The 16312-nt window shown below is 36.1% G+C and overlaps 1 protein-coding gene across 1 annotated transcript in view; it reads right to left on the minus strand.

Moving 5' to 3' along the window:
* STAG2 (STAG2 cohesin complex component) overlaps positions 1-16312 on the minus strand; it is a 147907-nt gene that overhangs the window by 83422 nt on the left and 48173 nt on the right. The window contains exon 2 of the mRNA XM_059385182.1: positions 3294-3437. Coding sequence (XP_059241165.1) covers positions 3294-3337 — 44 coding nt within the window. The 5' untranslated portion in view covers positions 3338-3437. The remainder of the gene's footprint in view (positions 1-3293; positions 3438-16312) is intronic.

A 16312-nucleotide genomic window follows, 5' to 3' on the forward strand; every position in this document is an offset into this window, starting at 1 on the left:
ACACCATGGAGTTCAGAGAAGACTACATTTTAACACTAGGAACTGGATGATCTTTATTAGGGAATTTTAGTGATATTAAGAATTCTCTGGGGGCGCCTGGGTGACTCAGTGGGTTAAGCCTCTGCCTTCGGCTCAGGTCATGATCTCAGGGTCCTGGGATCGAGCCCCGCATCGGGCTCTCTGCTCAGCGGTGAGCCTGCTTCCCTCTCTCTCTCTAGCTCTCGCTTTCTCTGCCTCTCTGCCTACTTGTGATCTTTGTCAAGTAAATAAATAAAATCTTAATAAAAAAAAAAAAAAGAATCCTCTGACCACTCCTTGCTCACTCAAAAAATATTTGGAAATATAACTATACAAAACATGTACTTCTGAAAGGATATGTATAAAACATTTTTACAAACTAAACCATTTGAAATACAATAAGGGGGGTGCCTGGGTGGATCAGTGAGTTAGGCCTCTGCCTTCAGCTCAGGTCATGATCCCTGGGTCCTGGGATAGAGCCCCACGTTGGGCTCTCTGCTCATCGGGGAGCCTGCTTCCTCCTCTCTGTCTGCCTGCCTCTCTGCCTAATTGTGATCTCTGTCAAATAAATAAATAAAATCTTTAAAAAAAAAAAAACAAAGAAAGAAACACAATAGGGAAGTGCTAACTGATCAAAATCCTTTATGAAGTAAAGAGGTGGTGAACTACAGGAGAACTGATTCTAGTACTAAGAAACTGTGTGATCTTAGACAAGTGACAACCTCTCAATCTTTTCATCTATAAACAATGTACATGCAAGAAAGAATGAAATCTCTAAAGTTTCTTCAATCTCCTCCAACATGTAAATCTACATATTTTCACTGTCTCTCTCTCAAATAAATATATAAATCTGTAATTCTAGGAAGTTGCCCTTTATTTTGGAGTAGGTGAGGTGTTTTATATAATCTGGATTTTCTCACACATAAGGAAGAAGACTAATTTAAATACATATGTATAATGCTTCCTAAATATGCAAACATGGGTCTATCTAAGTAGTAGTAATATACCCTCACATTTAAGAGCTGAAGGCAAGGCTTACTTGAAATCTGGGTCATAATGAGTTTAGAACTGAGCCACACCCATGAAAGATACATTTTTACCACTTCAAATATGTAATCCTAGTACCAGTTTTGCTTAAAACAAATGGAATCAAAATGCAAAGCTATTCTTCTCTAACTAGATTTCTTCTATTTCCATTTTTATTGCTAAAATAACCAGTTGTCCAGAGGTTATGAGGTAAGTAGGTATACTTTATATACCTATAGTAATGGTTAAGTTGCTAGCAAGGAAAAAATTACTATTAATAGCAGTTACCTACAACATAATTTAAACAATGTATTGAAGATTGTGGCAATCCTAACTATGTCCTATAATGTTGTGAGGAAAGGGCCTATAATAAATCCCATTTCCCAAGAGTTAATGCACCAAAACCTGAATGACTACTGTCATATCAACCCTGAAAATCATGACTATTACATCTTAAGAAGATTGTTGTCATCAATATCCTTCCCACACGCCTATATGGCCTTGCACAAAAAAAACAGAAAGAAAGAAAAGAAAAAGAAAAGAAAGATAATGTTTTTAGGTATCTTGTTGTCTATAAGTAATATTTCTTTATTCCTAAGACACTTGTGGGACACTAGCTCTCTTAGCTCTCTAACTGCTATAAATCTACAATCACTAGTCTTCGCAATATTCCAATGGCCACAGACTAATCACAGGCTCAATTACACTCTTAATCCTCATCTCTCCCAACTAAAAGAATGAGCCACTAGAGGTTTGATTACTAAATGGAAAACCTTATGAAGAAAGCTAAAGTGAGTAATCAGTGTAAGAGCCTAACACATCCCCAACCAAAGAAATACTCTTGAAAGTCTGCCTTTCTCCTATGTTTTCCTCTGCTTTTAAGATCAAAAGAACACCACCACCACCTATCCTAGGTAAAATAACCTATGCTAGCATGTTTATGGAGCATAGCAGGTTAACCTTTTAGTGGCCTGAAATTTCGTGAGTCATCTATCATATGATTGACTCTTCCACTCCTTTCTCTTTACCCTGTCCCCCATCTCACATACCCAACCGAACACTTGTTTATTCTACCTCCACATCAATTCTCTCTTACCCATTAAACTATTTCAGGCCTTAATTACTTGAGATATTCTAATAGTCAGTAGTCTAGTTTATAACACAAACATTCTTGTCTCCAATCTTAACATATTTAAGAAATTTCATAATTTCATAGTAGTCCAACTAAACATTACATTTTCCTTGGACTATCCTGTATCCCACCTCAAACAAAAACACGAAATTTTCCTCAAGAATCTTAAAAACAGAGTCCATATACACTGGGATAATATCACACTGAAAAGCACACTTCAAAATACTAGCAATATCCCCACAGACCACCTTAGTCTCCACCGAAAATAATAAAATTATTTTTAAAATGAATACCTATAAAAAGCATCAAAAGTAGACACTGGCTACCATTATGTACAAAGTATTTATCTGATGTTTTCAAAATTCATAGCAGCCAAATTATTTTCAAATCAAGTGTTATAAAGATTCCAACAGAAAATATAGTATAGTATATATGTGTATAAAGTTAAAGGGATCCAAAGACAGTTTAAGGGTTCCTTTTTCACTGAGGCACCTCATGAAACTGCAGCTTAGTATGAAAACAACTATTACATACAGTAGCTGAAATTCCTCCCTACATCAAATACTAAAGAGTAATTAGAATAAAAGTTGAATAAGGAGTAGAGGTGGCTTTTAAGACAAGGGTGACGAAAATACCTATGTTGAAGTCACTTTATAGACCAATAAGCATGTAATTTTTTTCTGAAAAAAAATATGGACAGCATGTCCTACCCTCCCATATTTAAACTTATTATCAGTGCGCTTTATAACAGAAATCTGGTATTACACCCTCAATACTACTATGTGGTATATATTCCTTACCAATGGGAACACTTTTTAAGAATTTCATGGCACTCCCTCAAAACAGTTGCGATTGTAAAACCTAATTATGGGTTCAAAGAACTCCACGGCAAAATAATAAATTGTACTGTATCTAAATTAAAAAATAAATCAAAAACATAGTACAAAAAAACATGGAATCACTGTTACAAAGACCAATGAGCTTTGATATAAACTGTTTCAAAATATACATACTTTTATCTTATACATTAGAACTTCTGCAGAAATAATTTTAACTGAAGTTAATATATTGCCCATTTTGTGGAAAAAGTATTTAAGAATTTTCATAATATACTTACTGTAGTAGATTAAAATCAGTTGGTATTTCTGGAGCTGCTATCATTTCTTTATCATCTTCTGGAACACCCCAATGTCAGAAAGATATTCATAGATTTACGTGGGTAAAACAATGGTTTGCTTCTTTCTTCTAAGACAAACAATTCCTTTAAGGGAAGGGATGCCATATTTATTACCAACAAATGAAAAATATTGGGAAGGATATCTGTACTCAAAAATTAAATTTCCCAGGGCCTGCTACTGTCCTTCAGGTAAAAAAGGATTTTTTCCCCCTTGCATTTGACTGCATTTTTTAAAAAAGATTTTAAGACTTATTTATTTATTTGAGAGAGAGTGCACAAGCAGGGGGAGGGGCAGAGGGAAGGTGAGGTAAACAGACTCCCCGTTGAGCAGGTAGCCCAATAAGGGGTTCCATCACAGGACCCTGAGATCGTGACTTGAGAAGAAATCAAGAGTCAAACGCAGTTAGACGCTTAACCGACTAAGCCACCCAGACACCCTGCCTTTTTAAGATATGGATTTGTTATAAACTGTTGCAGTCCCACAACAGTATTAACAGATACAAAGAAAAACCCTGGTATTATAATTATTTTTAAAATTTGTATGATTCTCGCTCTTTGGTCTTAGCCACAGAAACAAGATGATGAAGGAGGGGACATAATCACTGGAAACCACTGCAGTAAGACACACATTTTGTGCCGCCACTGTGGCTCTAAGGCCTACCACCTTCAGAAATTGACCTATGGCATATGTATGTGGCTATCCTGCCAAGAGGAAGAGAAAGTACAACTGAAGTACCCAGGCTAAAAGATGAAATACCACTGGGACTGGTCGAATGAGACACCTAATTGTATACCGCAGATTCAGGCATGGATTCCATGAAGGAACAACACCTAAGCTCAAGAGGGCAGCTGTTGAAACAACAAGCTCATCTTATGTATTTCAATGATGAGCCACATAATAAATGTTCTGATTTTAATTAATTAATTAAAATAAAATAAGATTTGTTATGATGCTCTTGCCTGGCTTAAAAAGACATATGCCCTAAACAGGAACAGGATGTGATTCTTCTACTGGTCCTAAAATCCTTATGACAAATTCAAATCATAATACAATGCCTGAAAACTCCACAGCTTTTGCTAGCAGTACCTGGCTGGTCATGAGTTCAAGAGCCATATTGGGCATAAAACCTACTTTAAAAAAAAAAAAAATGGGGGGGGCAGGTTCTTCTATGATAGATGAAACATAGAACCCGCAAAGTCTCACTCATTAATAAATAACCTTGATTAATACTATACTGTGTTGAACAGGGAAGGGGAAACAATGTTAGTACTGATCTATTCCCTTAAGAACTTACAATCAATTAAATACCAATAATGTCATATGAACAACAGATGAATACCATCTGTGACCAAAATAAGTTTAGTTTGGCCACAGGAAGGACAATATTTCTGGTTTTGAAGGTCAAAGATGCAGTTCCTAACTGAGAGAAAGATCTAAAAGCAAATGACAAATCTGTAACAAAAGAGAAAATACGCTGAGTCTGAAGCTCTTAATTTGTATATAATTTTCTTTTATAATTTTCTTATGTTTTCCTTTTATTTCCATGTGAATCTAGGACTTGATGGCTACCTAAAGAAAAAGCAGGTAAGACTTACATCCAATTAATAATAAATGTTAAAGTATCACATACTGATTAGCTTCTAATCTCTCCCAATAAAAACATTATACAAACCAATTCGATTTTTCCATTAATTTTAAGATTTTTTTAAAGTAATCTTTACACCCAACCTGGGGGCTGAACTCATAACCCCGAGATCAAGAGTTGCATACTCTACCAACTGAGAAAGCCAGGTACCCCATTTTTTCCATTAATTTTAAATCTCTAAAAAACATCATAAAAATCATAAATGGCTAGTAATATTCAATTAATAAAAATTTAAAACAGTGTACTTCCTAGCTCACTCTAATTAAGCTATAATGAACAACAAAATAATGAGGTAACAGGACAAACAAAAAGAATGAATAATCCACAAATCAAGCCCTGAATAATCAAGAGTTGTCTACACTACCACTTTGAGTTTTTCTTTTTTTCTGAAGAATACTCATACTATAAAATCTTTATTTAGATATGACTGTTAGAATGGGCTTCTCCTTGCACTAAATTATGGTCCCAGGACTGGCTTCCTCTAAAGCCACTAATTGTTAACCTGTTACTATTCATATTATAACCTAAGGAATTATCTAAGTAGCGCACCAAAGTTCTGAAACTTGCCCTCACATGTAGGGTATACCCTAGGCTCCTAAAAACCCCAACTTATTTTTTAAAAAAACTATTTCTTAAAAAAACAATTTTGTTTTTTATAAGGGAGCTGGAGAAGTATAGAGCTAGTAAGTTCTATACATGTCAGGTAATCTAGATGGCAAGTTGAAAATAAAGTGCTTGTATTTGTCTGCCCACCTGCAATGCCCTCAAGCATTTTGTAAAACCAAACTTGCTGCATTCCTTAAATATACAATTTTTAAAAAGTAGTTCATAACTATATTCTCCTAAGGGACATAAAGAATGCATCAGCTCTGTAGAGCAGAGAACACCAAATAAAATAAGTATTATGTGATACAGTTTTCACCTTCCTCTAAATAGCACAGATTTCTAGTGTACAAGTTTTGCCAGGTCAAATTATATTGTTCAGTGTATAGGGCTATCTTAACATGTATTTGGTAATTAGAAACCAAAGCAAACACAAAAGAAAAATGGAATTTATAAAAAGGTGAGTCTCCCAGGTGAGTTGTTTGTATTTTAAAAAGAAGTATCATGACATGGTCTAACAAATTTAGAAAAAAATTATTAAACTGACTAACTCCCTATTCCAATTAAATACATATTTTAAGAGTTTTTAAATATTAAAAATCCATCCAACTAATCAAAAGTATCTACCATGTGCCAAACACAATGCTGGGCACTGGGGCATGCAGTTGTGAACAGGAGAGATCCTTGCCATCATGGAACTACTTGTACCAATAAACATGAGAATGCGTTTCTACAAGAAGGTACTTACCTCTACTGCCACCCAATATTATTAAATATAAAGATAAACTGCTTATGTCAGAGTTTTTACTATTTTAATCACTGTCTAAATAACCAATTTGCCACCCAACATTTCTTTATAGCTCAGAATATAAGTTGCTTTGTACTTTAAAAGATGAGAAGCAATAGGTAAATTAGCACTGGAGTTTTTTTTAAGAATGTAAACTTTACATGCAGGAAGGGCTATGAATTTCTTTTCATTTTAAATGTCTACAGCTGTATATAAATACAATTTGCTTACCCCAAAGAGTTACATTTAAAAACTTAAAAACAAGGTCTTTAAATATACTTAATATCATTTGTCTGTAATAATATGTAATGTTCAAATAACAAGTATGAATTTAATGATTAAACTCACCACACCATTTCTGGACTACTGTAGGTTACTAATTTTTCAAAAAATATGCTCAAAGATCACAAGGTGGAGCTCTTACCTAGTGTCAAGGAAAAACTGAGATTTTTTTATCACATGTACCAATTCTCTGCAACTACTATAGAAGAGTTAACATTCCAAAAGCTTTGAAAAATAAATTATAGAAATGAAATTTGCTTTAACTTTCAATCACTATGTTCCTTTTGAAAAAAAAATACATCCAAAAACAATTAGCTTCTGTTTATCCTCACTGAAAACTAAGCAAACACATTTGTAGATGAGTTGAATACACTTTAAAACCACTTCCTTAGGCTCAAGTGTACAGTATACCACCATTAAAGGTTTGTTAAATATATTCATATATAATTACAGAATTAAAAATGGGTGATTATGTATTTTTAATTCTCTACATTAAATTCAAGTAAATGCTCTCAGCAGCCAGCACTGCTTTTATACAGAGATCTAAAAGCTAAAACTTGATCACCATAACTTTTTCAAGTTACCTATAATAAATATGTTTATAGACCATTACTCAGAGTTTACATTACACGTTTAATTCAATAACAAAAAAGCTTTCTTCTATCACTTCTAAAAACATGTTGGACACCAATTACTATAACATATAAACACAAACATATAAAAAATTATATAACTATGCTTGCATCTTTAACTTCAAATGACTTACTAAATTCATTAAAATTACCCCCCGCATAAAAGAAAGAATACACAAAAAACCTGTTTTTCTATGATAGCGTTTAAAAATCTTAAAGTAATTTTGATTTTTTGGTAAAAGAATAATTGTTTCCAAGTTCTTTTAACTCAATCCCAAGTGGTCTCAAGATAAAAAATAAAAAGCTGCAAAACAGAGAGCCATCACTAAAAAGGTCCCTCAGAATCCACACATTATGAGGGAGTGAGGGAAGCACTTAAAGTAGCTAGGTGTGTTATTTCCCTAAAAATGCAGAAAAGTGCAGCTGCTAACAGCCAGCAAATTTAGCACATACAAATATGCCAATCTATTATCTTAACACTCCTCCCAAAAGGATTACATCCTTCTATCTATGAGAATCGCACATAAGAAGTACATAGAACCTTCTGAAATGCAACCATCACTATAATACAAACACTTTAAAGTAGGAACTACCTAAATATACAGCCATATGTTAATTTACCATACCAAAAAAAACAAAATTAATAGAAAACTCATACTATTTATGATGGCTAGTAACATGGGTCAAGATTGATAAATCAAAGCCCTATATTAGGATGCAATTATTACCAACAACAAAAAAGCAGCAGCAAAGGAAAACAGTCAGCATAACAGGGTGGTGACAATGTAGGTGATTTTTACATTTTTAATCTATAATATTATTGTTCATTTAGAAAAAGTAAATTACGAGGGTGGAAATGTGCTTTTGAATGTCCTCTTTTAAAACCTGAACTACCTGAGAAATTACAAAATGTCTCTGCTGGTAAAACTTGATTTATTCATATTTCAGGTCCATAATCTTATGAAGTAGGTACAAAAAACTAAAAATTATTTTTCTAGGGCGCCTGGGTGGCTCAGTTGGGTTAAGCAACTGCCTTTGGCTCAGATCATGATCCTGGAGTCCTGGGCTCGAGTCCCACATCGGGCTCCCAGCTCCAAGGGAGTCTGCTTCTCCCTCTGATCTCCCCTCTCATGCTCTCTCTCTCAAATATTTAAAATCTTTTTAAAAAATAAAATATTTTTAAAAATTTAAAAATTAAAAAAAAATAATCTTTTTAAAAAGTAATCTCTATGCCGACATGGGGCCGAATTCATGACCCTGAGATCAAAGGTCACATGCTCTACCAATCAAGCCATCCAGGAGCCCCCCAAAAACGATCTTTATCATGTTCATCTACTCAAGCTGAACAGGGAACAAAACTTTATGAACTCCTGACAAGACCCATAGGCGTGCTCCTTTTACTGGCCTACCTACTTAGAAGATAAAAGGAAAAAGTCTCATTTAGGTTGAGATCGTGAAATGTTAAAAAGTAAACTTCGTTCCTACAGTAGCACATTTAATCAAAGCACGCAAGTTATTATCCTTCCATTACATCAAATGATAGGTAGTGACTATGAGAACATAGTTAAGAAATGAAAAGCTCACCAAAACCACCAAAAAACTGTTATATGTAAATACATACACCTTTAAAAGAAGAAAATCTACTGCCCCTTTAATGATTAGTAAGACTTTTCAAAAAAGATTTCTCCTTGCTCTAAAAGGTATTTTTCCTCCCTATGTTTATCTCCCCAATTTCTGCTACACATCTTCTGAGGAGATGACAAGGTGAAAAGAATGACAAATCAAGCAATGAGCATGCATACCCAGACCAGTAACAAAATTTTAACCAAAACATTTTTTAAACCCGGAGGCTTGAACTCAGGACCCTGAGATCAAGACCTGAGCCAAGTAAGATCAAGAGTCAGACGCTCAGCCAAAGGAGCCATCCAGGCACCCAACCAAAACGTTTCTTGATAGCATACCCGTATCATAGCTACCCACATATATCATTTGCAAATATAATTTCCTTTCCATAAGCCTGGGCAGTGTCCTTAAGAATTCTAATGGTAGCACAGGGAAAGGTAATCTGGAAATGATACTAGAAGAAATCTGCGTGGGGCACCTGGGTGGCTCAGTGGGTTAAGCCTCTGCCTTTGGCTCAGGTCATGATCTCAGGGTCCTGGATCAAGCCCCCATCAGCTCTCTGCTCAGCGGGGAGCCTGCTTCCCCGCCCCCACCCGCCTGCCTCTCTGCCTACTTGTGATCTCTGACCAACAAATAAATAAAAACTTAAAAAAAAAAAAAACAGAAGAAATCTGACACTTAAGAGAATTAATTACCCTGTTTACATTTCTAACTAACTTGATAGGTCAAATATTTGCCCTTACAAACTTAAATAATAATATACAGAAGAAAGGCAGGAGGCCAAAAGTAAAAAAAGACTTTCTCAAATAACTAAATAGACAAATCGAACACAATTAACGCCACAACACTTCAAACAATTTCTACTTTCAGGAAGAAGGGAAGGAGCAAGCTGGGGCACAGATATGGCATCACTACACATTGCCAGAAACTAAAGCCAGACAGAACTGGAAACATCCACCTGTTCCCTTCCTATTTTTAAGCATATGATAGTAGGTGCTCAGCAATCTTCCTCGTTTCCTTGTCTACCCACATTCCCCCAATACTTTCCAAATAGGACTCCAGTCCTAAACATAATTAGAATCACCTGGCCCAACCTACATACTGACCTTGCCCCAAATCTCAGACCATCAGTGTTGATTTCTGTAGAAAATTTAGCACGCCACTTCTGAACTTGGAAACAAATAAGTACTACCAGTTGCGGTTAGGGGTGGGAAGGAGTAGGGAGGTAATAAAAAGGTTCTGCCTTATTCCTGCAGACCCACTACTGTTTCACCCTATACTCAGTTGTACCCTGTGCCTGAGTCATCCCAGGATGAATACCCTACTTTGTTCTTGCTATATATTATCTACCAGCCCCATCCAAGGAACTGGATTCTTGCCCCTAAACCTACTCTAAAAACAGTCTCTGTCTCTCAAGTTGCCACAACCTCCTCTCATCTGTCTACCACACTGGCACTTGCTACTAGACACTGGATAGCAGGTCATACCTGATATACTGGACATATATCAACTATCTAATTCCAAGTCTGCTGATTCCCCAGTGTGCCCTAACAAGCTGTGGTTGATTTTTATAAATAAATATCAAAACATATAAGTATCAAATAAATATCAAAATAAATGTCAAAAGATAAAATATTTATCATATACTATCACCTTAAAATCTTACCTCAGTCTACCAAGGTCAATAGCTAAATCATGAATAAGTTTTTAAAATAGTATCAATGATCACTCTTCAAATCACTTATACCAGAACACCATATTTAGCTTTCTGCAGTAAATTAATTTTAAAAATATACACGCCACACTGACATTACTTTCTGTATGTTAAGACATCATGAATAAACAGTGATAATTACAACTGGGTGTAGTGGCTATCAACATTTCAGAGGTGGGACCCAATTAGCTGGTATTAATGAATATCTAGATCTGAAAATCAAATATACAACCAAGAGCTAAATTCATGTGTGAACACTTGTAAATGGTATACAACATAATATAAGCACAGTGCATTATTACCATCAAACTCACTTCACACTGGGCATCACTGGCTCACTGGCAGACTTCAAGCAGTAACAGATACTAAGACAGATTTCACAGCAAAGTAGATGAAAACAAGATAATCTTGCCTGAATTTCAAGGGAAATCCAAATTTTTATTTCACGTATTCTAAGACTGATTACATGAAAATTTCACATTTACTTATTCAAGGTGTACAAAAAAGTATCTAAATGAAATATTGAGTCTTTAATATTAACTCACAGGAAGGTAGAGATAAAATTGTAACTAAGATAATAACAACAAAAATACAACTACGATAATAACAATAAACAATAATAAAAACTAAGTATAAACAAGCTAAACCACTTTATGGAGGATAATGGGAAATTTTAATATAAAATTTAGAATTACGGGGCACCTGGGTGGCTCAGCGATTAAGTGCCTGCAATCTGCCTTCTGCTCAGATCATGATCCCAGCTTCCTGGGATCCAGCCCCCTGTGAGTCCCATGTCCGGCTCCCTGCTCAATAGGGAGCTTGTCCCTCTGCTCCTGTCTCTACTTGTACTCTCTCACTCTCCCTCCCCCTCTCTTCTTCTCCCTTTCTCTCAAATAAATAAAATCTTTTAAAAATTTATAAAAATTTAGAATTGCCGTTACTACTAATAAACACAAAATTTTTGTCATTTTAGTATGACCACAAAGCATAACATACATCCTACATACTTAATATTTTTTGTTCCTTCCATTTCTTATTAGATAACACCCTATTAAAATACCTAGCATTAGTATCCACTTGATACAAACTGCTAACCTTTCTACTAACATGCACAGTATACAATTCATGGGCTTGAAATATATTCATACTGAAGTTTGGAAATCCAATATGCTTTCACAGTGAAGTTTATAAAAGCAGTATGGATACTTCTCATTTCTTCTTTATTTTTTTAAAGATTTTATTTATTTATTTGACAGAGAGAGATCACAAGTAGGCAGAGAGGCAGGCAGAGAGGGGGGAAACAGGCCCGCCCGCTGAGCAGAGAGCCCAATGCAGGACTCCATCGCAGGACTCTATCCCAGGACCTGGGGAACATGACCTGAGCCGAAGGCAGAGGTTAAGAAGGCAGAGGCTTAACCCGTGAGCCACCCAGGCGCCTAAGGATACTTCCCATTTCTTATTGCAGATCTAAGAGGTTGGTTCTTCAGTGGTAATTCTAAACAAAGACAATGACAGAAAAGTCATATGTATTGTACTCTAAATTTATTTAAATCCTAACCCTTAGCTTTCCTAGAGTAAAACATGTAAATGACTTTTTATTTTTTTTTTTAAGATTTTATTTATTTATTTGACAGAGAGAGAGATCACAAGTCGGCGGAGAGTCAGGCAGAGAGAGAGAGAGAGAGAAGCAGGCTCCCGCTGAGCAAAGAGCCTGATGCGGGGCTCGATCCCAGGACACTGAGATCATGACCTGAGCCAAAGGCAGTGGCTTAATCCAGTGAGCCACCCAGGCGCCCCGTAAATGACTTTTTAAAAGGTAAATTTAAGCCAGATAGACACCACGAAAAACCTCAGACCAACATCCCTGATGAACACCAATACAGAAATCCTCCAAAAAAATACTAGCAAACCAAATTCAACAGCACACTGTATTATACACCATGACCAAGTCAGATTTATTTATTTCCAGGATGCAAAGCTGGGGCAATGCACCAAAATTAACCAATGTACTATATTAAGAGAATGAAGGACAAAAAATTTCATAATTATCTCAACTGGTCCAGAAAAAGCATTTGATAAAATTCAGTACCTTTTCATGATAAAAACACTCAATAAAGTAAGAATAGCAGGAAAGTACCTCAACATAACAAAGGCCACTTGAGAAAAGCCCACAGCTAACACCATACTGAATGGTAAAAAACTGAAAAGTTTCCCTTTTAAGATCAGAAATAAAGCAAGGATGCCTGCTCTCACTTCTATTCAACATAGTATTAGGAATCCTGCCTAAAACAGTTAAGCAAGGAAAAGAAATAAAAAACAGAAAGTAAAATTACCTGTTTGCAGATGATATGAACTTGTATGTGTATAAAACCCTACAAATTTCACATTCACACACACACCCCAAAAAACCCATTAGAATAAATTCAGCAAAGTTGCAGGATACATAGTCAACACAGAAAAATCAGATGTGCTTCCATACACTAACAATGAACAGTCCAATTTTATTACACATGCTGCCAAAGCGAGCACTAACCATGAACAATCCAAAAGGAAACTAAGAAAATAATTCTATTTGCAATAACACCAAAAGAAAAAAATTCTTAGAAATAAGCCCAACCAAGGGAGGCTGAAGATTAATACACTGAAAATTAAAGAACACTGCTGGATGAAATTAAAGAAGACACTTGGGAGTGCCTGGCTGGCTCAGTCAGTGGAGCATGAAACTCTTGGGTCTCGGGTTTGTGAGTTTGAGCTCCATACCAGATGTAGAGATTACTTAAAAATAAAAGAGGATAAAAAGAAAGAAGACACAAATAAGTCTAAAGATACCCTATGTAAACTAACTGGATGGCTGTTATTATTAAGATGTCCACAGTACCCAAAACAATCTACAGATTCAATGCAATCCCTATCAAAATCTCAAGAGTTTTGTTTTTGTTTGTTTGTTTGTTGCAGAAATGGAAAAATTCATCATAAAACTCAAGGTACTACAAATAACTAAAATAATTTGGGGGGAAAAAGAAGAAACAAAGTTGGAGGCATCACAATTCCTGATTTCAAAACACATCACAAAACTACAATAATGAAAACAGTGTGCCACTGGCATAAAGAAAGACATACGGACCAACAGAATAGAATGCAGAGGGCAGAAATAAACCCTTGCATACACATTCAAATTATTTTTGACAAGACTGCCAAGACCACTCAATAAGGACAGGACAGTTTCTTCTAAAACTGTTGCTAGGAAAACTGGAAATCCACATGCAAAATATGAAGATAAACCATTATCTCACACCATATAAAAAAATTCATTAAAAATGGGTTAAAGACCTAAATGTAAGACTAAAACTATAAAGGTCCTACAAGAAAACGTTAGAGGAAAAGCTTTTTAACACTGGACTCAGCAATGATTTCTTGGATATGACACCAAAACAGGTAATAAAAGCAAAAACAGACAAAAGAGACTACATCAAAACTTTTACTTATCAAAGGACACAATCAACAGAGTGAAAAGGCAAACTACAGAATGTGAGAAAATATTTGCAAATCATGTATCTAATAAGAGGTTAATATCCAGAATATATAAAGAATTCCTACAACTCAACAACAAAAAAATCAAGTAACACAAATTTTAAAAATGAATAAAAGACTTGAATCAAAATCACATCAAAACCACAATGAGATACCACCTCATACCCTCTGAGATGGCTAGAATCAAAATATACACAAGTGTCTGCAAAGATGTGTAAAAAACTGAGCATCTGTGCACTGTTGGTAGGACTGCAAAACTGTCTATCTGCTATGCAAAACAGTATGGAGATTCCCCCAAAGCTTTTAAATGGAACTACTATGTGATCCAACAATCCCCACTTTCGTGTACGTATCTAAAACTGAAAGGCTGATTCTCAAAATATATTTGTACACCCACATTCATAACAGCACTGTTCACAATAGCTAAGAGGTGGAAGCAGCCCACATGTCCATCAACAACTGAATGGATAAATAAACAAAGATGTATACGTACAACGGAATATTATTCATCCTTAACAAAGGAGGAAATCCTGTCACATGCTAACATGCAGCATGAACCTCCACAGCATGAACCTCCGATACATTATGTTACATGAAATAAGCCAGTCACAAAAAGACAAATACTGTATGACTCCACTGACATGAGGTACCTAAAGTTGCCAAATTCATAGAAAAAGAAAGTAGAATAGTGGTTACCAGGAGATGGGAGGAGTGGGAAAAGGGGCGTTGTTTAATGGGTACAGAGTTTCAGATTTTTCTTTTTTTTTTTATTAAAGATTTTATTTATTTATTTGACAGACAGACAGAGAGAACAAGTAGAGCAGAAGGCAGAGGGAGAGGGAGAAGAAAACTTCCCAACAATCAGGGAGCCCAATGTGGGACCTGATCCCAGGACCCTGGGATCATGACCTAAGCCACAGGTGCTTAGTAATGAGCAGCCCAGGCACCCCAAGTTTCAGATTTTCAAGATGAGAAGTTCTGGACATGTTACACTGGAGTGTTAATGTAACTGCTGAACTGTCCACTTAAAAATGGTTAAGATGGGGGAGGCACTTGAATGGCTGAGTTAGTTAAGCACTGGACTCGTGATTTTGGCTCAGGTCATGATCTCAAGGTCATTAAGATTGAGCCCCATGCTGGGCATGTAACCTACTTAAGATTCTCTCTCTTCCTCTGCCCCTTCTGCCCTTCTCCCCAAACCCTCACTCTATCTATTGCTCCCAGAAAAAAGGTTAAGATAGTAAATTTCATTATTTACAGTAAAAAATTTCAACCTCCTTTTATCAAGTAAGCAACTCTTTTATCATAGAAGCTCACAAGATTTCATAAATCATCAAACATTTGAAAATACCTTTCTACTGAGCAAGCATATTATAGACCTTAACTACTGATATCTTTTGAAACATAATTTTCTTTTAGAGGGAGGGGTGGCAGATGGAGAGGCAGAGAGAGAATCTTAAGCAGAGTCCATCCTGGGCATGGAACCCTACACAAGGCCAGAGCTCACAACCCTGAGATCATGATCTGAGCCGAAAGCAAAAGTTGGACACTTAAACAAGTAAGCCACCCAGTGCCCCTGAAATATAGTTTTATAAATAAGATACTAACAATTGATACCTACACACTCAAAGTACTTTGTTTTGGCATACAGATTTTGTTACTTATATACTATGATAAAAATGAACCAGGGCACCTGGGTGGCTCAGTGGGTTGAGCCTCTGCCTTCGGCTCGGGTTGTGATCCCTGGATGCTGGGATCCAGCCCCACATTGGGCTCTCTGCTCAGCAGGGAGTCTGTCCCTGCGGCTCCGCCTGCCTCTCTGCCTACTTGTGATCTGCCTGTCAAATAAATAAATAAAATATTTTTTAAAAAATTAACCAAAGCTTGTGTAACTTCATGGCAAAGGACCCAAAGAAATACCTAGCTTTTGGGGGTTGAACAATTTAATAAGCTAGACCCAGCTACATTTTCAAATTTACTCACCATATGGTATGAAAACAATCACTGAAACCCATTTAATAATAACATTTCTCGGGGCGCCTGAGTGGCTCAGTGGGTTAAGCCGCTGCCTTCGGTTCAGGTCATGATCTCAGGGTCCTGGGATCGAGTCCCGCATCGGGCTCTCTGCTCAGCAGGGAGCC

Source organism: Mustela nigripes, chromosome X (assembly GCF_022355385.1).
Source record: "Mustela nigripes isolate SB6536 chromosome X, MUSNIG.SB6536, whole genome shotgun sequence".
Classification (NCBI taxonomy): domain Eukaryota; kingdom Metazoa; phylum Chordata; class Mammalia; order Carnivora; family Mustelidae; genus Mustela; species Mustela nigripes.